This window comes from Mustela putorius, unplaced genomic scaffold, assembly GCF_011764305.1.
Source record: "Mustela putorius furo isolate JIRA1106 unplaced genomic scaffold, ASM1176430v1.1 tig00000743_pilon_pilon_pilon, whole genome shotgun sequence".
Classification (NCBI taxonomy): domain Eukaryota; kingdom Metazoa; phylum Chordata; class Mammalia; order Carnivora; family Mustelidae; genus Mustela; species Mustela putorius.
The window spans coordinates 4,559,200-4,582,296 of NW_025421464.1; the positions used below are offsets into that span (position 1 = coordinate 4,559,200).

The 23,097-nt window shown below is 39.9% G+C and overlaps 2 protein-coding genes across 2 annotated transcripts in view; one reads left to right on the plus strand and one right to left on the minus strand.

Annotated features, from left to right (window-relative positions):
* LOC101671791 (transient receptor potential cation channel subfamily C member 4 associated protein) overlaps positions 1-23,097 on the minus strand; it is a 66,774-nt gene that overhangs the window by 40,138 nt on the left and 3,539 nt on the right. The window contains exons 2-6 of the mRNA XM_004746569.3: positions 16,598-16,726; positions 13,510-13,626; positions 6,798-6,855; positions 4,399-4,454; positions 1,588-1,716 (exon numbers count right to left, since the gene is read on the minus strand). Of these exons, the coding sequence (XP_004746626.2) occupies positions 1,588-1,716; positions 4,399-4,454; positions 6,798-6,855; positions 13,510-13,626; positions 16,598-16,726 (489 nt within the window). The remainder of the gene's footprint in view (positions 1-1,587; positions 1,717-4,398; positions 4,455-6,797; positions 6,856-13,509; positions 13,627-16,597; positions 16,727-23,097) is intronic.
* Positions 4,666-5,986, plus strand: LOC123393131 (40S ribosomal protein S29-like). The gene is given in 2 exon segments (XM_045084213.1): positions 4,666-4,670; positions 5,809-5,986. Coding segments are annotated over 2 exon segments (183 nt in total).

Here is a 23,097-nt window from a genome sequence, read left to right on the forward strand (position 1 = left end):
CCCCCACTCCCTTTTCTTTACCAGGCTATGTGTCTTTTTCTTTCCTTTTTTTTTTTTTTTTAAAGATTTTATTTCTTTATTTGACAGAGAGAGACCACAAGTAGACAGAGAGGCAGGCAGAGAGAGAGAGGAGGAAGCAGGCTCCCCACTGAGCAGAGAGCCCGATGCGGGACTTGATCCCAGGACCCTGAGATCATGACCTGGGCCGAAGGCAGCAGCTTAACCCACTGAGCCACCCAGGTGCCCCTGTGTCTTTTTCTTGCTGATTTGTAAGACCTCTTGATAAATTCTGCATACCAATCCTTTGTTTGTTACATGGGTTACATATATCATTTCCCAGTTTGTGACTTGGGTTCCCATTTTCTTTATGGTGTCTATCCCCCTTTCAAACTGCACCAAGGTAACCATGCCTAGCAGAACTCATCACTATTTTTGGTAACACACAAAAAATGAGCATGTCAGGGCACAAGGGACAAGCGGGAGAAGTCAGGAAGGAGCAATCCCAGACTCCCGTGCTCAGACTGCCTGGGAGTTTGGTGTTTCCGCCCTGGAAGCCCTCTTTCACACACTGGCTGGAGCATACAATTATTGGAAAAATAACAAAGCCTTTTTATTATAGGGTACAAAGGGTCTGTCTGGGACCTGCACACATCTCCAGTGTGTTCCTACAGACAATGGGCCACTTGTGCATCTTCCGCCTGAGCATGACAAGCAGCACCCGGGGAAAACACAGCAGAAAGACAGAAATGAAAGCTGGGGTAACCACAATGCACGTGGGAAGCCTTTTCCCTGCAACAGCAATTCTAAGAGGCTGCTCCTGCCTCCTCAGTTATAAGAGGAAGAAATGTGCCAGCCTACAACCAACATGGAGGCATGGAACAAAGACTGATCTTCACTCAACGTGAGGCTTAAACTCACCACCCTGAGATCAAGAGTCCTATGCTCCATCGACAGAGCCAACCAGGTGCTCCTTTGCATGTGCATGTTTTTTTTAAAGCATATTCTGGATCTTTTTGAATGTCAATCTTATGACCAAGTGACAGGATGTCAGTGCTCACATCTGTGTCCTCTACACTGATATGAATTAAATTTTAACTGCTGAAGACTAATGAGAATAAACAGAAGCAGACTTAATAAATAAAAGTTGAACATCACCAGCTAATGAATGAAGGTTTCACAGCATTCAAATAAAGAAAAATGGTAGGAAAATGGAGTCATTCCATAGCATACAGCAGTGTTAGTATGCTACAAAGATCTTGCAACATAATAATTAATGAGGGGCAATTTGATTTTGACAAAGTGGCATTAGCCATCATATTAAAAACAAAGTCAATCTGAACTTCTGAGTCTTATCATTAGATCGATTTCAATTTATATACTGATTTAGGTTTATTGTCATTTAAAAACCACCAAAAGGAGTAAGACCTAGGTTTGTACTTGAATATATTTAAATAAAAAAAAGTTAACATTAGGCATATGGAGGAATTTCCTTTAAAAGAGCTCTGTACATCATTCAGGTTTGAGAATCCAATTGTCTGACACACCCTCCCCTGTCTGGTCACCCACCTGCTAGAAAACATAGCTCACCTTTTTAACCCCCAAAATATCTTCAATGAGGGTTGCTGTTTGTAAGAATGTTTTCTTACTCGTCATCAATGTAAACAGGAAGATCACAAAGTCATTCTTTTCTGCCAAACGCTTTGTAACTCCTTCCGTCTATCACAAGGGAAAAGGAGAAAAATGGCAAAATAGGTTATAATCACAAAATAAAACATGAAAAACAAGGTATCCTCCTTCTAGAAACCAGAAAAGCAATTCCAACCTACATCTGGAATTCTCGGCAGAGGCCTTAAATCACTAAAACTATATACGAAACACTGTGCAAATGCATTTTGAGGGGAGGGGTTTTTTCATGGTGGGTCCATCACAGGGTCTTGACCTAGTATCTGCCTAGTAACCGAACGAGGAGCTACAAACAAGCATCCAGTAGGCCAAGTTTTATTTGGCCAGCAGTATATTTTAAATTTGGAATGTAAATGTCTTTAGGTAGGACATGTTTACTTCAGGTCAGCAACAATTTGCACAAGTTTCCACCCCAAAGCAGGCACTGTCAGACATTTCTCGGTTTCTGCCTAATCCCTGAAATTAAGCCACATTAGCAGAGTTGGACCATATCATTCTATGTTCTTCACATTTTTGTTTCCTTTTCTTTCCTTCTTTCATGAACTGTGTTTTGCGGGACTATTATTAAGTGTCATTAATAACAAACAGCCTCATAAAACTAATGATTATATGGAAGTTGCCAATGATGAAGTCATTACATCATACACATATTTTTTAAATTAAGGACAAGTTCTTACTGCCCTTAGCTCCAAGAGTAGTTGTGTGTTAGCTGAACAACTAGTTAATTTACTGTTCTTATCGGTCTGCGCCTATCTGTCTACTAAAAACACGTGGCTACTGAGCACCTGAAACATGGCTAGTCTGAACTGAGATGTGCTCAAGGTATAAAAAACACACTGGATTTTGAAAGCTTAGTACAAAAAAAGGAGATAAATATCCCATTAATAATTACTTACATTATTTACATGTTGGAATAATCTTGATATACTATGCTAAATAAAATATACTATTAAAATTATTCTCACCTATTTCTTCCTACTTTTTTCTTCCTTTCTAAAAACATGTGGCTATAAGAAAATTTATAATAATCTACGTGGCTCACACTGTGCTTCTGTTGCATGGGACGATTACAGATGCTGAACTGTGTAAGTGTTGAAACTTACTTCCCTATTTATGTTGGTTGATAAGAAGCTTAAACCGAGGGGCTGCCTGCATGGCTCAGTGGGTTGAGCCTCTGCCTTCAGCTCAGGTCATGATCTCAGGGTCCTGGCATCGAGTACCGCATCGGGCTCTCTGCTAGGCAGGGAGCCTGCTTCCTCTCTCTCTCTCTCTGTCTCTGCCTACCTGTGATCTCTCTCTGCCAAATAAGTAAAATCTTTTAAAAAAGGGGCGCCTGGGTGGCTCAGTGGGTTAAAGCCTCTGCTTTCAGCTTGGGTCATGATCCCGGGGTTCTGGGATCGAGCCCCACATCGGGCTCTCTGCTCAGCAGGGAGCCTGCTTTCCTTCCTCTCTCTCTGCCTGCCTCTCTGTCTACCTGTGATCTCTGTCTGTCAAATAAATTAAAACAAAAAAAATCTTTAAAAAAAAAAAAGAAGAAGCTTAAACCGAAATGTGTGCCCTATCCAGACGACATATGATTTTTTGGGCAGCCCAATTCCTGCATACATGTTATGCCCTCAACTTGTTCTACACTCTTCTTTCTTACCTACTTCTAAATATATGATTCATGATCTTGGTAGATTTTACATATCACTTCAAGAACGCCTGACATCTCCTTCTGAATGAGGCAAGAAATGAAATGGAATTAAATGTCCCATTGTATTTTCATAACATATAAGTTTCACTTCTACAGGAGCCTTTGTTTCATTCTGGTGTGTATTATGATTCACCGAGTACCGGTGACCACATAAGTTCCTAAAAGATAGGTACTGTGTCTTAACAAACACTAGCACTTGTATGTTGCTTTACAAAGTGCTTTCACATCTCACTTAGTCCTCACAACAAGCCTACAATACTAGTAAGATTACTGACTGCACTCTCTAGATGAGAAACTAAAGCTCAGGGAGCTAAATTAATAATCACTGAGGCAGGAGCCAGAACTCCAAATCCAGTTCTAGCACTAAGTGCTAGGCTTTTTCCTTTCTACCAAATTGCTGTTTTATTCACTATTCTTTCCTTTTTAGGAGTCAATCAAACAGTCTCCTACTTACTACGCTGGTGGGGCTTTTGCTTTCTAACAAGGAAAATGAAGGAACAGAAATAATGGAATTAAAAGGAATCTTAGGGTCGCCTAGGTAGCTCAGTGGGTTAAACCTCTGCCTTAGGCTCAGGTCATGATCTCAGGGTCCTGGGTGGAGCACCGCATCAGGCTCTCTGCACTGCCTCTCTGCCTACTTGTGATCTCTGTCTGTAGAATAAATAAAGAAAAATCTTAAAAAAAAAATAAAATAAAGGAATCTTAAAGATGACATACACTATTCCAGTGTATCTATACATGATAAATGATAAATGATTGTTCAGTATTTGCTTGGACACCTCCAGGGCTAAAGGAGATTGCTATCTGCTACAGGAGCCCTGATTCTGAATTTCTATAAAATTCTGCCTCCCCACAATTTCCACCTGCTGGTCCTGGTCCTCAGGCCCACGTAAGTCAGTCCGATCCCCGCATGTCTGAGGACAGCTTTCATGTCCACCCCCGCCCCTTGAACTTTCCCTTCTCAAGCACTGCAGATGTGGTAGGAACATAACTGGGCCCCCAAGGGCAGGTGTACTTACACAGACACATGTATTATACAGGATGCTCAAACAGTCCTTGGACATTTCATCACTTACTGAAAGTGAAGGGAGAATAACTGGTTATTTTTCTTACTGAAAAGATAGCATAATAGAATTAAATTTTTCAACCTAAGAACTGTTCCTCACAATCCCCTTCAAGATGCTTCTTTTCCTTTTAGCATACCTCTTTCCAGTCCTTGCTTACCAAAGATTTTCGTGATGCCCATCAGAACCTACAAACCAATTTGTATACTGATTTTTGGTTTGATGCAGTAGCTGTTTTCTACTTAAGCTCCACAGTCTTCATACTTTCAACCTGTGTATCCTCTCTTAATAGCCATGTTCCCTTTGTAGTTTGCTTAGAAGATATCCAGGGTTTGTGGGGGGGGGGGATTTTTGCTATTTAAATAGACTAAAAACAAACTATTTATGCAGCCTTTCTATGCCTGTGTTGCATTGGTTCCTCAAGATACATTTCAAAAGCAAAACTGCTAGAATCCAAAGTATAAGCTTCCTGATTACATGTTAAAAATTTCCACTGAAGGTTGTCCTAGCAGCAAACAAGGGTATCATTTTTACTAAAGACTCACAAGTGTGTTTTTGTTTTGCTTTGTTATTTCTGTTCGGGAAATGTCTTTTAATGCCTAACTTACTAACTCCAACAGAGAACTAGCTACTTCTCCGTGAGCAAGAACAGAGGAATATGACAAAAAGAAAACATTTTTATGACCCCTGAGCCTGGAGAGGATAAAACTGAGTATGAACCATCAATAAAAGAACCATTACTTTTATTTTTAAGAACTACTTCCATTCATTCCTATGCTGCTACAAACTCTGAAATGTTAGGTCTCCCTCTGAGATGTCAATGCGTAGCCCTGCCAAGCCAGCTTGACCAGAAGGGTTATCTGATAAAATCTGGAGACAGTGCAGATGTCCTGTATCCCTTATCACTACCTTTCAACCTGTGGGGGCTTTTTCATTTATCTCATGGCTTCAGAGCAGGATAGCATACCAGATCAGTTCATCTCTGCATTTCTAGACCTTTCATTTTCAAAGGGAATTGCGATTCACTCACTCATCAATTATTTATTCAGCACCTACTCTACAGATGATAAAGAATCCACAGTGGTTGGGGGTGGGGGAGAGTCTCTAAACCTAGTAGGAGAAAGGGAAAACAAATACACCAACAAGTAATTACAAGATGCGACTTGCTATCAGCTTAGACAGAGAACACGAAGAACCAATTTAGATAGAGTACAAAGCTGAGACATCAAAGACGAATATGAAACTTCTTAACCACTGCTGCACATAAAAATGAGGCCTTACATAATATGTTCTGTTCTGGTAAAGGGGGGGATTTTTTTAAATTAAAAAAATATGTATTTTTCCTTTTGCCTCATTGCATCCAAGAGAGCAAGATGGGTCCCAGCAGCTCTCCGGGAGCCATGCTAGGAAGTTTGCCCAGGGTTCTCCTTCTTGCCACCTATGCTCAAACTGGTAGAGTCTGATCAGAATATAGAGCCTCAATATGGGCCACCAGTGTTTCTGTCAGTACACAAAGGACAAAGGCTTCATTAAGTTGGATTAAGTGAACTCTGAATGGGTCAGCCAAGATACCTACCTTGCCTGTAGATATCCAGGATACCTACCTAATGCTACCTCACTGTATATAAAATAAAAATACTTCAATTAAAAAAAAAATGTATGATGTTTGTAGAAGGGCATTCATCAAGTGTTAAAAGTGATTTCTGGCATGTGGTAAGTATGTATGTATGTATGTATGTATCTCTGTGACCTCTGGCTTATGCCAGAGTGCTCGTACATTTTTTTCTTAATTAAATACTGAATACCTAAAAATAGTATTTGTAACATGTGTAAGTTATAAAAAGGAATAATAGAATACCCAAAGACCCATCACCCAGCTTAAGAATTAATGTGCTACCAAAACACTGTCTTTCCAACCTTTATCACTTCTGGTAATAACTAAATTTTCTTACCAAGAGCATGTATCACCCTTACAACAACAAAAAATAAATATACTTTTTAAAATAAAACAAACAAATGATCTTACCAGGTTATTTGTTACTCCTTCAATAAACTAGATAGGACAAATAAGACTTTCCAGAGAAAACACAAAAGCTGGGCCCATGACAATTAGAAACTACAACGATGCAATTCATTTAGCCCAGTGGCTTTCACACTTTTTCTTTTATAGCCCCAGATCTGTATTTCTACCTAGTACAAAATGAAGAAAGAGAGCTCTTAGGTAGTAGGTGGAGAGCACATGCTGGAAGGCAGACCCTCACTGCTGAGCTAGGAGTAGGAAGAAGAAAAGTCTCTGGAATCACATCACATCAGCAAGCTGCGAAGGAGGACCAGTGGCTTGCAAGTATACTTACTTTTCAGTTTCTGTCCCCGGATAGAGATCGTAGGCCTCATAAGAATTTCTACAAGGAGCTATATATTTAAAAAAAAAAAAAAGAAGAAGAAGAAGAAAGGAAGAAAGAAAGAAAGATAAAAAGGAAACAAAGAAAGAAAAGAAAATTGGGTAAAATGTTCAAAATAAACTCCAAGCACAACTTATAAAACAATCTTTGCCATGACAAATGATGACCTAAATACCTGTCGCAGCACTAAAAGACCCTCTGGTTCCCAACACAGACACAAGGCAGTGAGGCTTGCGGGAATGAGCACTGTACCAAGGGTCAGGAAACCTCAGTCACAGCTCAGCCACCTAGTCCCCATGTCAACTTGGGCAAGTCAATATCCCTCCATGGCCTCAGTTATCTCATTTAAACAAAATAAGCATGTTGGACTAGATAATCTCTGGGATCCAATGCGGTTTTAATTTTTTAAAAGCTATAGAACGTTATCACTAGGATTCCTCTTTTGCTTTAAGAACATTTATATTCTTTTACAGACATAAGTTAATAAAAACAGAATCTCAAAAGATACACTTATAAACTCTTAATACAGATTTCTACAGGGGATGGGGATGTTATGCATTCATTTTACATTTTACATACTTTTAATATGACACATAATTTTTGCTTACACTCTTTACAATAAGCATGCATTTAAAACCCATTCGACTGAGACAAAGGACAGTTTATTATGAGAACAGGGTCAATCAATCAGGAAGATAGAACAATTATAAATACATGCACCTAACAACAAAGCCTCACAATACATGAAGCAAATGCTGACAGAAGCTAAGTACAGACAATTCAAAAATAACATACACTTCAATATTCCACCTTTAATAATGGACAATTAAGCATCACCAAAGAAACAGGAATACTTGAACATTATAAACCAACAAGCTCTAACAGACACCTATACAGCATTTTGCCTAGCAACAGAATATACATTCAACTCAAGCACACATGGAATATTTTCCAAGATCAATCACGTATTAGACCATAAAACAAGCCTTATAAATTAAGAGGTATTGAACTTATCAAAGCATATTCTCTGAGCACAAGGAAATGAAATTAAAAATAACAGAAGGAAATTCACCAATGTGGATAATTAAAAAACAAATCCTAATTTATCAATGAGTTGAAGAAGAAATCACAAGGAAAACTGAAAAATACTTTGAGATAAAAGAATACAGTTAAACTTATGATACAGCTAAAGCAGTGTTTAGAGGGAAATTTATAATTTTAAGTGCTTATACTTAAAAAACCAAAAAAACAAAAAAGAATTATCTCAAACCAGTAACCTAACCTTCTACATTGAGACATTGGAAGAAGAGGTACAAACCCAAAGAAAGCAGAAAAAAGGAAAAAAATAGAATTAGAGTAAAAACTAACTTAGTAGGGCACCTGGGTGGGTCAGTGGGTTAAGCCTCTGCCTTCAATTCAGGTCATGATCTCAGGGTCCTGGGATCAGGCCCGAATCAGGCTCTCTGCTCAGTGGGGAGCCTGCTTCCCTCTCTCTCTCCTACTCTCTCTCTCTGCCTACTTGTGATCTCTCTGTCAAATAAATAAATAAATAAATAAATCTTAAAAAAAAAAAAAACTAATTTAGTAAAGATTAGAAAATAACAGAAAATCAATTATATAACTACTGACCTTACAGAGAACAAAAATTACCTTCCTTCTGATGGACACTTTTAACTACTATCCATGAAGCTATACTAAGCATCTTCGCATACAGAGCTTCATCGCATTCTGACCTACATCTTCATGAGAGATTTACAGAAATGTAAACAAGGCAAAAATGGGTAATGACCTTTAAGGACTAAGCCATACTACAGTTTTCAAAAGAGATGCCTCACCTCCCACAATTATCCAAAGGTGTAAAGATGCTCAACTGCACAGAATATAAATTCACTCCACATGGAAGATAAACTAAGTCAATGAATAAATTAAAAGTTCTTGGATGTCAAGCTATGGATTATACCTGGCCCACAGACATTTCATTTGATCCACACCTACTGAAAAGCTGGGAGATTTTGCAAAAGAATCTAGATTTCCCACTTGCCCCAGGGCAACAGCAATCAATGGGCATGCAAGAGTCACTTCCCCATAAAAGAGGTCACTCTCCACTTCTCCACAGTCCCTGCAGGCATTTAATTTACACAGGTCAGCTGACTTGGGCCTCCATGCTCCAGTAAGTTACCTACCTGACCCTGACGCTTCACGTCAGGGTTGACAAAGGAGTGGTCTACCCAGCAGCACTCCCAATTATTGCAATTCAGCTGAGCTTTGGGCAGCAGACTGAAGAGAGGGTTACTTTGGGGCCTGGCTAGTGACTGGCAGAGGAAGAAATAAAGAGCTCAGTCTCAAAAATACTTCCAAGAGCAAGATGACAAGGGAGTTCGACAAGAACAAATGCATCCAAGTTAAGGTAAGTGAAGAGCAAAAGGTCCCAAGCAAAAGCTCATATTTATGAACAGACTGAAATTCCTGGAGAAGCTAATCTTCTACAAAGCAGACCAAAACCAAACAAAATCAAGAAACTAGGATGCAAAGTGTCCATGACCAGCACCTGCAACAGAAAACCACATAGTCACTGCCAACAGATAGCCGGCTAGAAACCCACGTTATTCTTTTATCCTCCCATAAATCTACTGGTTTATATTAAATAAATTCCTTGATGAACAATTCAGAGGTGAAGGGCCCCTCATGCTGGCCATTAAGGCCACGCTGCGAGACCACTAGAGCTGCTAAGGAGAGGCAATGCAGAGCAACAATTAGGGAATGAAGGCTAAGGCTGATGCTATGGCTGCAAATGTGTAATGATCTTTACTTTCATGGCAAATGGCATCTTTAAGGAAACCATTTTTAAATTGCAATATAACAGGCACCTGGGTGGGTCAGTGTGTTAAGCCTCTGCCTTCGGCTCAGGTCATGATCTTAGGGTACTGGGATCGAGCCCTGCATCAGGCTCTCTGCTCAGCAGGGAGCCTGCTTTCCCCTCTCTCTCCACCTGCCTCTCTGCCTACTTGAGATCTCTGTTTGTCAAATAAATAAATAAAATCTTTAAATAAATAAATAAATTGCAATATAACATACGGAGACAGTAAAGTATAAACCATAAATATACAGCTCCAGTTTTTACAAAGTGAACATCATTCCTGTACAGTCACCAGCCAGATCAAGATACAAAATAACCATGACACCCTGGGAATAAGGACAGATATGGGGGATTGGAGGAGTAGGATCCCAGTCCCTCACTCATTACATGGTACAAAAATTTAAACATATATGATAACAACTTTTAAAAATATTACCAAGAAAGGAGACACAGCTTATAATCCACCAGCAGGAAAAGCAAGAAACAAAGTTCTGAAGCCATAAAAGGAAAGACTGAGCAATCTGATAACCTAAAAAGTAAGGCCCCCGACCTACATTTAAAAGTACCATAAACAAAGTCAAAATTCAATTCTCAAACTTGGAAAAAAAAATACAGCACATATAACAAATGACCTTTAAAAACTGAGTAATCACAAAGTGCTACAGTCTAAACCTCTGTGTCCTCCCAAAATTCATGTTAAATCCCAATGCCAAATGTGGCAGCATTAAGCTGTGGGGCCTTTTGAAGCTGATTAGGTTCAGAGAGCAGAGCCCTCATAAATGGGATTATGCCCTTCTAAAAGAGGCTCCTGAGAGATTCCCTAGCCCCTTCCACTATGAGAGGACACGGGGAGAGGCTGGCAGTCTGCAACCTGGAAGATGGCCTTCACCAGAAACCAAATCTGCCAGTGTCAGGAGCATGGAATTCCCAGCCTCCAGAACTATAAGAAAGAGACTTCTTTTGCTTATCAGTTACCCAGTCTGTGATGGTCTTTTATGGCAGTCCAAAGAACTAAGACAGAAAATCAGTAAGAGAAAGACCCGATAATCAAATAGGAAAGGATGCAAAAGCTACGAAGAGGTAACTGGCAGAAAAGGAACTACTTATAAACACACACAAAGAGATTCAATCCCGCTGACAGAAGGCGGCAAATTTTAAGAACTACGAAGAGAATACATAAGGTACTCTTAGAATGCACAAGACAACCCAATTAAAAAATAGGAAAACGAGGGGTGCCTAGGTGGCTCAATTAAGTGGCCGACTCTGATTTTAGCTCAGGTCTTGACCTCAGGGTTGTGAAATCAAGCTCCTTGTCAGGCTCTGAGCTCAGCAGGGAGTCTGCTTGAAGAGTCTCCCCCTCTGCCCCTCCCCCACCAGGAAGTGTGAACCCTCTCTGAAATAAAGAAACAAATCTTAAAAAAAAAAAATTCATTCCTATGTTCCAAGGAAGACATACAGATAACCTGTAGGCACATAAAAAGATGCTCAGCACCATTAGCCATCAAGACAACCCGTATCAAAAGCACAGTGAAATACACACTCGCAAAGATGGCTATAACCAAAACACAAACAACAGATGTTGACAAGGATGTGGAAAAATAAGAACATGCATACACCATAGGTGGGCACTTAAAACAGTGCAGCTGCTTTGGAAAACAGTCTAGAGTCCTCAAAAGATTAAACTTAAGAGTTACCACATGACCCAGCAAACCCACTTCCAGGTATACATCCCAAATTAATAAAAACATATGTCCACGCACCAAGGGGGACACGAAGTTAAGAGCAGTATTATTTTTTTAAATTATTTGTATTAACATATGATGTATTATTTGCCCCAGGGGTACAGGTCTGTGAATCATCAGGCTTATGCATTCCACAGCACTCACCATAGCACATACCCTCCCCAATGTCCATAACCCAGCCACTCTATCCCTCCCCGCCCACCACCAACAACCCTCAGTTTGTTTTGTGAGATTAAAAGTCTCTCTTACGGTTTGTCTCCCTCACAATCCCATCTTGTTTCATTTGGGAGGTGAGGGAATGAGAGACTGTTGGCGAGGCCTGGTCACCTGCTCCTGGGGCTCACACTGAGGTGCTTGGTTACAGTGTGCAAGGAATTATACGTTACCCCCACCACGCCCCACCCTGCCTCAATTCCTCATATCAGGGAGATCATATAATAATTGTCTTGCTCTGACTGACTTATTTCACGCAGCCTAATACCCTCTAGTTCCAACCACGTCACTGCAAATGGCAGGATTTCATTTCTTTTGATGGCTGCATATACCACATCTTCTTTATCCATTCATCTGTTGACGGACATCTAGGTTCTTTAAATAGTTTGGCTGTCATGGACACTGAGAGCAGCATTATTCTCAACAGCTAAAAGGTGGAAGCCCAAAAGTCCATCACTGACAAACATATACAAAATGTAGTATATCCATTCAATGGAATATTCTTCAGCCATAAAAAGGAAAAAAGTACTGATACATGCTAGAACATGGATGAACTTGAAAACATTAAGCTAAGTAAAAGAAGTCCGTAACAGAAGACCACATATTACATGATTCCATTCAGATGAAATGTCCAGAACAGGGATATCTATAGAGCGGGAAAACAGTAAAAGTTGTCTATGATAAGGGTGTGTAGGGGAGTGACAGCTAAAACATAAGTGGTTTATCCTGGGGTGATAAAAATATCCTAAAATTGACTGTGCTGATGGTTGCACTATCTATGAATTTACCAAAACCACTGAATTGCATACTTTAAGTGGGTAAACTGTATGGTATGTGTATGGTATGTGAACTATATCTCAATAAACCTTTTTAAGAAACTAAAGAAATACCATTTTTCTCTTATCTACTTAATTAATACTTAAAATTTACCATTAGGTAAAGGAGGCTACTGGGAGCCGATAATGTTCCATTTCATGATTTGGGTGGCAGTGACAAAGGTGAAGTTACTTTGTGATAATCACTGGTATACTTTTCTACCAGCCAGACTTCAATAACACATCCATAAAGACACACACATAGACACTGTGTTGGTGATGGTGTGGGACAACAGATACTCTTACACGTTGTTACTGGGGATGTAAGTTGATAAAACCTCTTAGGTATATAATTAATGAGTTTATAAACAATAAAGCACACATATGTTTTGGTCCCATACATATATACTCCCATGTATAAAAGCCTTTACTGCAACTTTGTTGTAAAAACAAAGGTGTGAGAAAACTCTACATGCCCAGCAGTTGGGGCCTGGGGAAAATAAATTATGGTACAATTATACCAGGGAATACTATATAGCTATTTAAAATAATGAGGTAGATTTACATATACTGAATCTATCCCCAAGCTAGAGAATTACATAAAAAAAGCAAGGTACAGAGCAGTGCTATCTGTAAACGGGGTATGCCACCTCTGTGTAAGGAGAAAATAAACCCAAGGTGAGAATGGTGGGTTTACACACACACACACACACACACACAATTACCACAGAACATCTCTGGAGGGACACAGAAAAACTAGAAATCACAGCTGCCTCTGAGGAGGGGATGGGGAATAGGAGACACACCTTTCACTTTGTGCCTTTAAAAAAAAAAAAAAGCGGAAATATTATCAACTCAAATAAATCAATTCTTCTCATGTAAAAGCTATGGTGCTTCAACAGAGGTGAGTGCCCGTGACCTTCTAAAGATTAAAATTCTGAACTGTTTACTGTAAATTCCACAATGTCTCACTTCTCTCATTTTAAGAATTAAACGTTCAAGCCATTAAGCAGTAGTAGTAATGAGTAACTACTTACATCAACACCTCCGAACAGGTCGAAAATATAAGTATTTGGGTAAGTGGTTTCTTGGGTAAGTTTCCTCTCTTCAGTAACAAATGCCATAGCCTCCATGGAGAGAAGAGGAGAAATTTCCTAATTTAAAAAAAGTTTACAGAGAGACTTTCAGTTTTAGTATCCAAGAGGAACCACACACCAAAACAACAGTTTGCATTTTAGTCACAACCTGAATGCCCATGAGCCCAAAGATAGCCCCCAGTGACAACAGCAGAAAAAGATAATAATCTTACAGAAAACCTAATATGATGATCAACATTTAAGTAGAAACAATAGCTCACTTGCTTAATGATTATGTACCAGGTATGGTTCTAAGTACTTCATGCCTGACCCCTTTTAATCCCACAAACCTACAAGATAACAGTAATTAATCACCCCAATTTTATAGATAAGCAAACTGAGATACAAAGAAGTTGTCAAGGTCACACAGCTGCTAAGTGATAGGGCCAGGATTTAATTGTCGGAAGTCTGGCTCCAGAGTTTGCACTTAGAGAAGAAGAAGTAACTATTTGGGGTGAAACAGAGTGTGGGAAGAACCCAGGACCCTACTCTTAGGCTCTCTCTTCAGGGATCTTGAGGGAAGAAGGAACACAATGGGCGTGGGCAGTAGTTCTCACACAGTGGTGAACATCAGAATCACTTGGAAGGACTTGTTAAAATCCCTCCTGCTGAGTCCCATGGGCGAGTTTCTGATTCAGTAGGCATGGAGTGGCCCCGAGAATGTGCATTTACAACAGCCTGCCAAGGGCTCCTGATGCTGCTGGTCCAGGCACCACATACCAGGAAAAAGCAGAACTCTTACAGACAACCGGTTATATGTTGGGCACCAGGCTTTGGTGCTTCAGCCCATCTAATCCTTAAAATAATTCAATGATGTGAGTAGAGTTTTACCCATATCCTATGTGAAAAGCAAAATCACAAAGTTGCCCAGGCTCACGTAATGAGTGACTGAACCACTTCCGAGAGACTGAACCATTTTCCCCAGGTCTCATTTTTCTCAACTGTAAAACTAGGATGTGATTCCTGCTGGCAACACGGTACAGTTGAAGCTGGTCTTAGGAGGAAGACAGTTCTGGACTCATCATGTGATAGCCATAGGCTTTGGATGGGTTACTGCTGAGGCTGTTCTTTCAACTGAAAAAGGGAATTACAGAAGACATCTGGGTTTGCCTGCCCACTATCTCATTTTCTCTTCTTCAAGTAAAAGCCCCATTTCCTTGGGGCAAAGGCCCCTCCCCACTTTCCACAGAGTTCTGTTGGGGCTGCCACCAAGCACCTCAGTGCGAGCCCCAGGAGCAGGTGACCAGGCCTCGCCAACAGTCTCTCATTCCCTCACCTCTGTGGCTGGCCCAAGTTGTAGAAATGTCCCCCTAGCACTGTGATCACATGGAGGAAGATAAGACCACACGCAGATGTCAAGCTAAGAAAAGGATAGCTTAACCCTGTTTAGCCCCTGAATTCACACATGTGCTTTCCAGTTTGTGAGACAATAAAGGATCTTTTTTGCTAGTCTGAGTGGGCCACTGTCATTCACAATCAGAAGTATTCTGGACTAAAACAAGTAAGTAGACCACCTGTGTCATAGAGTTACCATAAGAATTAAATAAGCCTGCTACAGAGGCTCCAAAGAAGCATGTGTTGGATGAAGAAAGAAATAGTGACCACACAGTAAGTACTCACAAACCTTAATTTCTCTCTTCCTTCTACCCCGTACCTCAGAGATTTTGCAGGAATCAAGTGTAACGTATAATTCCTTGCACACTCTAACTATTTCTGTCCCATTCAGACTATAATATTAAGAATAAAAAACACCTTTTTTAAATTAAATAAACTTATTCGGAAATGATTTTAAATTTACAGAAAAGTACAGACAAAACATCTCTTCTTAAAGGTAAAGCTTATTTGCTGCCTACTGTATTTTAGAATGACTTATGTGATATAATAATCAAAACTTTACTTCCGAAGAACATTATATCAAGGTTTATTACAATCAACTGTAACTCACATGAGTTTTAACTGCAACTAGTACTGGTCATCTAAATTCAAATTTGGACCCACCTCTGACGCTAAAGTTTGGATACAGTAACTCGAGACCTAGTGAACCATAAACTCCCGGCAAGCATGTGGGCCTTCCAGGTGATTCTGAGACACACTCAAGTTTGAGAACAAGTGCCTTAGCATCTCTCTGCACTCTTCCATCCCTCTCCCAACCACCAATCCCAGTTCCTTCATCTTCTTATGTTGGTCATAATGGATCAACAACCACAAAGTCACTTCCCTGAACCTTTGGCAGTATGGGAGTTTTAAAAATCCTTCTCAAAATGAAGGTCATCCCAATCCCAGGACATAGGGTCGGCCTCCCAAATTAAGCAAGCACTGCCACAAAACAAGTGTGAATAAAGCCCAGAAGGGCAGACACAGGGAACTTAATGGTGATTATCTCTGGGTAGTGGGATTATAGTTAATTTTTATTTTCTTCTTTGTAATTTTTCTGAACTTCCCAAATTTTCTACAGCTTACACAATAAAAACAGGCTATTTTAAAAAGCAGACTGAAGGGGGCGCCTGGGTGGCTCAGTGGGTTAAAGCCTCTGCCTCCAGCTCAGGTCAAGATCCCAGGGTCCTGGGATGGAGCCCAGCATCAGGTTCTCTGCTCAGCAGGGAGCCTGCTTCTCTTTCTCTGCCTGCCTCTCTGTCTACTTGTGATCTTTGCCTGTCAAATAAACAAATAAAATATTTAAAAAAAATAAAAATAGGGCGCCTGGATGGCTCAGTGGGTTAAGCCACTGCCTTCGGCTGAGGTCATGATCTCAGGGTCCTGGGATCGAGTCCCGCATCGGGCTCTCTGCTCAGCAGGGAGCCTGCTTCCTCCTCTCTCTCTCTGCCTGCCTCTCTGCCTACTTGTAATCTCTCTCTGTCAAATAAATAAATAAAATCTTTAAAAAAAAAAAAATAAAATAAAATAAAAAGCAGACTGAAGGGAAGAAAAACAGACATCTGCGTCACCTGGAGGCTTTGAATGCAGCCTTTCCAAGGCCCCTAAGAGTTACCTTGAGGATGTTTTGGCACTCAGTGAAGTCACTGTGGAGGTGGCTGGTTGCATACAGCTTCAGGAGCAGCTGAGGAATCCCACTCCATTTGGACTGTTTGTCTCTCTCTGCCAAAAACGTCTCTGTGAACTGTGAAGCAAAAGAAAAAAAGAAAAAGAACATTTCGCTGATGAGGACAGAACAACTAGCATGCGTGGCAAAGGAAAGCAGCGGCCTCCTAAACATACCCAGGAGAAGCAATTCAAAGGTCTCTTTCTAGAAACCTTCAAAAGCTCCCCAGCAGCCTGCAAGTGAAAAGTCCAGCTCCTCGCCTTGTGACACAGCAGCCTTTGCATCCTATTCCCGACCTCCTCTCTAGCTTCATCTCTTCCCCAGTGCACACTTTGGGCTCCAAATGCATATGTTCTCTATGTCTCTCTGCACATGTTCTTCCTTGCCTAAAATGTCCTCTGTCGTAACCTGGAAAGCTCCTTCTTCTCCTTCAAAGTGTGAGACAAATAACCAGAAATGCTCCTTGCTGGGTTTTCCCCTCTCTCCTTTTTCTTTCTTTTATTTTTTTTTTAAAGATTTTATTTATTTATTTGACAGACAGAGATCACAAGTAGATGGAGAGGCAGGCAGAGAGAGGGGGGGGGGGGGGGAAGCAGGCTCCCTGCTGAGCAGAGAGCCCGATGTGGGACTCGATCCCAGGACCCTAAGACCATGACCTGAGTCGAAGGCAGCGGCTTTAACCGACTGAGCCACCCAGGCGCCCCGAAACTAGTACACCTAAGTACAATGTTAGAAGTCAGGCTAGTAATTTCATTTGGAGAGGAGGAAAAGAGCTGTAGACTAGAGATATAGAGAGGATCTGCTTGGCTGCTACATAGCTGATGGTTTATTACTATTCATTGAGCTGTACACATATTTTTGGTGCATTTTTATTTGTATGTTATATTTCAACACAGTACGTTTTTTAAAGGCCTGAAACAAAATAGATTTGTATGTACTGATTATGGAAGGATCTCTATGATAAATTTTCAAGTGAAAAAAGATAAATGCACAAAAGTATGTACATTATACACCACTTGCATAAGAAAAAAAGAAGTTATATAGACACATTTGCTTTTCTGAATTTAACATGTCTATAGATAGATACGTAAGAAATCAATGACCATAGCTACCTCTGGGAGTAGAACTGGAGTGTACTAGCAGAGGTGATAGTGGGTTATCTGCAGGGAGACTTGAAATTTTCTCTAACCCATGTGTGTATGTGCGTATGTTATCCATTCAAAACACATATTACCTCTGGTGAAGAGGGAATGAGATGAAAGGACATTAAATATACTGGTACTGTCTTAAGTTTGGGAGTAGGTACGTGGGTATTGTTGTAATATTGTTGGGCATTGCTATATAGGTTTTTATAGGTCAAATATTTAATAAACAAACAGGTCTCTGCACAATGGCACTGGTAGATGCTCAATAAATATTAATTACCTTCTCATTCTTATTCCCAACGTATCTATACTTGTCTCCCACTATCTCCCATACAACCATTTCATTGTCTCTTCGCTGTCTTCCAACGGCCAATTACGAAGACTTTCTCAATGGCATTCTTAGTGCCAGAAATCTCTCTGCAACTCTGTTCACATTCTCTTATTCAGAACCAACTCAACTCTCCCCATTCCAAAAAGTTCTCTAAAGCAATCATAGCCAACATAATCATAGGAGAGAAAATGGCTTTTAAAAATAGGAGGGCCTTCAACAAGTTTAAAAATTAAAAAATAAAAATAGGACCCTAAGAGAACAGTGTATTTTTCAGAGGAAATTAATGCCAGGTGATGAACGTGACTTTTTAATAGTTGTTACGTATTTATTTTTTAGTCACACATTTTAATGTGTACTTACACAAAATGTCCAGCACAATGAATAAAAAAGAAAGACTCTCACCATGATTAAATTTCAGAATGCCAGAAAGAGATGATCCTAAAAGCTTTGAGGGGGTGAGGGATGGGAAAATAGGTCATATACTGAGGAATGGGAATCAGAACAGAACCTGTCAACATTTACACCAACTGCTTAAAGAAAATGGAATAAAACCATTAAAAAGTTTAAGGGAAAATAACTTCCAACTTAGAATTCTATATCCTGCTAAACGTAATATACCAGTATAAGAATAAAAGACATTTTCAAACATGCAAGCTTAAAAAAAAAAAAGCCACCTCTCACGTACTCTTTCTTAGGAGGCTACCAAAGAATGCACTCCCCCAAGAAAGACAGGATTCATGAAACCAAGGATCTAAAACACAATAAAAATAAAACACCTTGAATTTGGTGAAGGGAAATCCCAAGAATTCAGATGTATAGCTGTTCTAGCAAGGAACTAATCCAAATTGAAGGAAGATGGAGAATTCCAAGAAGGGAAAAAAAGAGTTTTAGGGATGCCTGGATAGCTCAGTTGCTTAAGAGTCTGCCTTCAGCTCAGGTCACAATCCCAGAATCCCCACATCAGGGATAGAGCCCCGCATCAGCTCCATGCTCTGTGGGAAGCCTGCTTATCCTCTCCCACTCCCCCTGCTTGTGTTCCCTCTCTGGCTGTCTCTCCTCTCTGTCAAATAAATAAAATCTTTAAAAATAAAAAAAAAATAATAAAAAAAGAAGAAGAAGAAGAAAGAAAAGAAAGTTTTAGAATTGGGACTAAATTATAAGCACACAAAAACCAAAGCAAATTTTAAAAGAATGACATTATTCTAGTGAAAGAAGCCAGACTCAAAGGCTACATATAGTCCAGTTCCATTGCAATGAGAATATGTAAAAGGGTATAGGAAGAGGACAGTAAACCGATGAGCAATTGCTAGAGGATGGGGCTAGGGAAGGGGTTAACTACTACAAGGAAATTTTCTATATCCTAACCCTAGCGGTCGTCACACAACTGCATTTGTTAAAACTCATAGAACTAACAAGCATACCTCGGAGACATTGTGGGTTCCAGACCATCACAATAAAGTGAGTCAAATGAATTCTTTGGTTTTCCAGTGCATGTAAAAGTTCTGTTTACATTATACTATAGTCAATTAAGTGTGAGATTATGTCTAAAAAATGTACATGTCTTCATTAAAGAATAAAAAATACTTTATCGCTAAAAAATGCTATCATCTGATCTTTCACAGATCACTATATTATAATAATAATAATGGAAGTTTGAAATACCGTGAATATTACCAAAATGTGACACACACACCAAGTAAGCAAATGCTGTTGGAGAATGGCACCAATAGACTTCTTTGATGCAAGGTTATTACAAACCTTCAATTTTGCAAAAATGCAGTATCCATCAGCACAACAGACAAAGCACAACGGAACAAAGTATGCGTCTATACACCAAATAGGGTGAATTCTGTATTTATAACTCAATTCAAACAATGGGGAGGGGGACAGCAGCTTTTAACTCAAAAGGAAACAAAAAAATACACAAAGCATATACTGTCATATACCATATGGCTCTACTATAACCAATAGATATCATCATGATCATATAAATATTTAACACTAATAGCCCAAATTGTGACTTAACTACATTAGAAGAATCAAAAAGAAACATGTGGCATAGCATGTTGTGAATTAAATCCGAGTTTACAAGGGAAGAAAACAGATAATGTCTAAAACTGAAGTCAAGAAACAGCCTTAAAAACATATTACTTAGAAATACTGGCTATTGGGGCGCCTGGGTGGCTCAGTGGGTTAAGCCTCTGCCTTAAGCTCAGGTCATATTCCCAGGGTCCTGGGATCCAGCCCTGCATTGGGCTCTCTGCTCAGCAGGAAGCCTGCTTCTCCCTCTGCTTATGTTCCCTCTCTCTCTCTGTCAAATTAATAAAAAAACAAATCTTGAAAAAGAAAGAAAGACAGGTGCCTGAGTGGCTCAGTGGGTTAAAGCCTTTGCCTTCAGCTCAGGTCATGATCCCAGGGTCCTTGGATTGAGCCCCACATCAGGCTCTCTGCTGAGCAGGGAGCCTGCTTCCCCCCGCCCTCTCTCTCTGCCTGCCTCTCTGCCTACTTGTGATCTCTGTCAAATAAATAAATAAAATCTTAAAAATGAAAAAAAAGAAAAGAAAAAGAAAAAGAAATACTGGCTATCCTGTTTCCTGCAGGACCCTTCCCCTGCAAAACAAACAAACAAACAAAAACAGCTACAGTTTGGGCAGTGGTTGTGTGGGGAGGGCAGAATTTGGGGGCAAAAAGTGGGGCAGGGCACAGCTGTTTTTAGTTACAAGGCTCATGATACCCAGAGAGCTTCCCTATCGTAGTCCAAATATTCAACTACTCGAGGAATTTCTTTTACCACATCTACATTGTCTTACAAGGCATTTACTCCCATTTAAAAATAATCACTTGGATTTTGTTTTCCTTGTGAACAGCTGATTACTATGATGAAAGAGCCACCAATCCAGTCATCTTCAAAGCTGAATTACTGGCAGGAGTTGTACGGGTTTCTTCTCTTGGAGTACTTGTGGTTTGACAGTTTATAGCAGTGATAATCTCTTACATCATGCTGCCTAAGCTGTCAACCTGTTCAGTGGATGTGGCATTTCCAGACACCCAGTTTTCATTGACTTATTTTGTCTTTACTGCTTTTCTTATTAAATAAAGGCTGAATTTCATAAACATAAATGTGTATCTTATTTGTTTAGTCCTAAGTGTGAGATATCTTTTTTAAAATTCATTTTTTTAGAAAGAGACAGCACATGAGCCAGGAGAGGGGGGGCGGGGAGAGGGAGAAGCAGACTCCCCGTTGAGCAGAGGGATCATGACCTGAGCCCAAGGAAGATGACTGACTGAGCCACCCAGGCACTGTAGTCTTAAGGGTAAGATATCTTGTGTCTTACAATATCATATTAAATTCAAGTAAATAGCTGTCTTAAAAAATAATTCATGAAAATAAAATACTTTGTTAGGTTATTCTTTAATTTTTTTTAAAGATTTTATTTATTCATTTGTCAGAGACAGAGAGAGCTCAAGCAGAGGAGCAGCAGGCTCACAGCCAAGCAAGGAGACCGATGCAAGACTCGATCCCAGGACCCTGGGATCATGACATGAGTTGAAGGCATACCTGAGCCACTGAGGGGCCCCAAGGTTATTCTGATTATAACTGTTAACCAAGGAATACTTGTGTCCACTTTAATGAGATTTGTTTTAATATAATTAAGAGTGAATCTTAACAGTTTGTAAATACAAGAGCTTCTTGATAAAATGAATAGTATTTCTATTTTTAATTTATGAGAAGTTATCATATCCAGGGGTTTTTCAATACCAAATTACTCTTGACAGGCAAAGGAACACTGTATTTGACTTAAACCCCCAGGTTTCACAAATACTAATGCTTAGGATGATGAGGTCAAAACAATTGTGCTCAATGAAATCTTAAAAAAAAGAAAAAACAAGGGTGGGGGGTCAATCTAAAGTATGAAGTAAGTAACGTTCGGGTAGAAATTACATATGCCAATAATCATGAAGGAAGCAATGATTAGCATTTGGGAAGTAGAACAAAGATGCCATAACCTAGTTTGTCACCAGATTGCCATACTGAAGGACAAGCTCTAGGGGTGGTGGGACACAATCTGTTTGAGTTACTCTGCCTTGAGCCTAGGGTTTTGCCTATCTATCCCCTTCCCTCACCTCCTACTGATCACACAGGTCCTGTGCACCCACCGTAAGGAATGTAACTGCAGAGCGATGCCACTGGAGGGCTTTAGGCAAGGGATTTGTAAGATCTGATTTGCTGTAAGGATCAAACGTTCTGATAAACGTACGCAGGCTCTGTACACACTAGAGCATTGCCCCAGCATTACTTTGCTACCCTGATAGAGGACAAATTAAATGGGAGAAAAGAAAATATACAAAATCCACATAGCACAGGCCCGTTCTAAATCATGCAGTCTGGAGTCTTCTCCAGACTTCTAAATCCCATTCAGGGAAATGGGGAAGACTTGGGGATGATCAGGTTTGGTGAAGGAGGAATTAGAGAATCAGAAATTTTATATTAAGTTTGAGATGCCCACTAGACATCTAAGCGGAGGTGTTGAGAAGATATTTGGATATACCCATCTGGAGCTAATGGGAGAAATCTGGATGGAAATATAGATTTAGAATCTATCAGAATATAGAGAATTTGTTAAACAATACTCGCTAACCTTCATAGCATGCTTACTACGTTTTAAAACACCACTTTAAGTGCTTTATATATACAAACTCACTTGATCCTTACCACAGCCTTATAGGCTGTCTCACGATTAGCCCTATTTCACTCTGATTCACAATGAAGAAACTGTTTAGCTCTGATTCACAATGAAGAAACTGCAGCATATAGAGATTAAGTAACTTGCCCAAACGCAGACAGCAAGTATGCACCAGAGCTGGGATTCAAACCTAGGATATCTGACTCTAGAACTCTTTAAAACCCTGAGACTGTTCAGGAGTAGAGACAGAATTGAGGAGAAAGACTGAGCCCTCACGATTCAATTCAA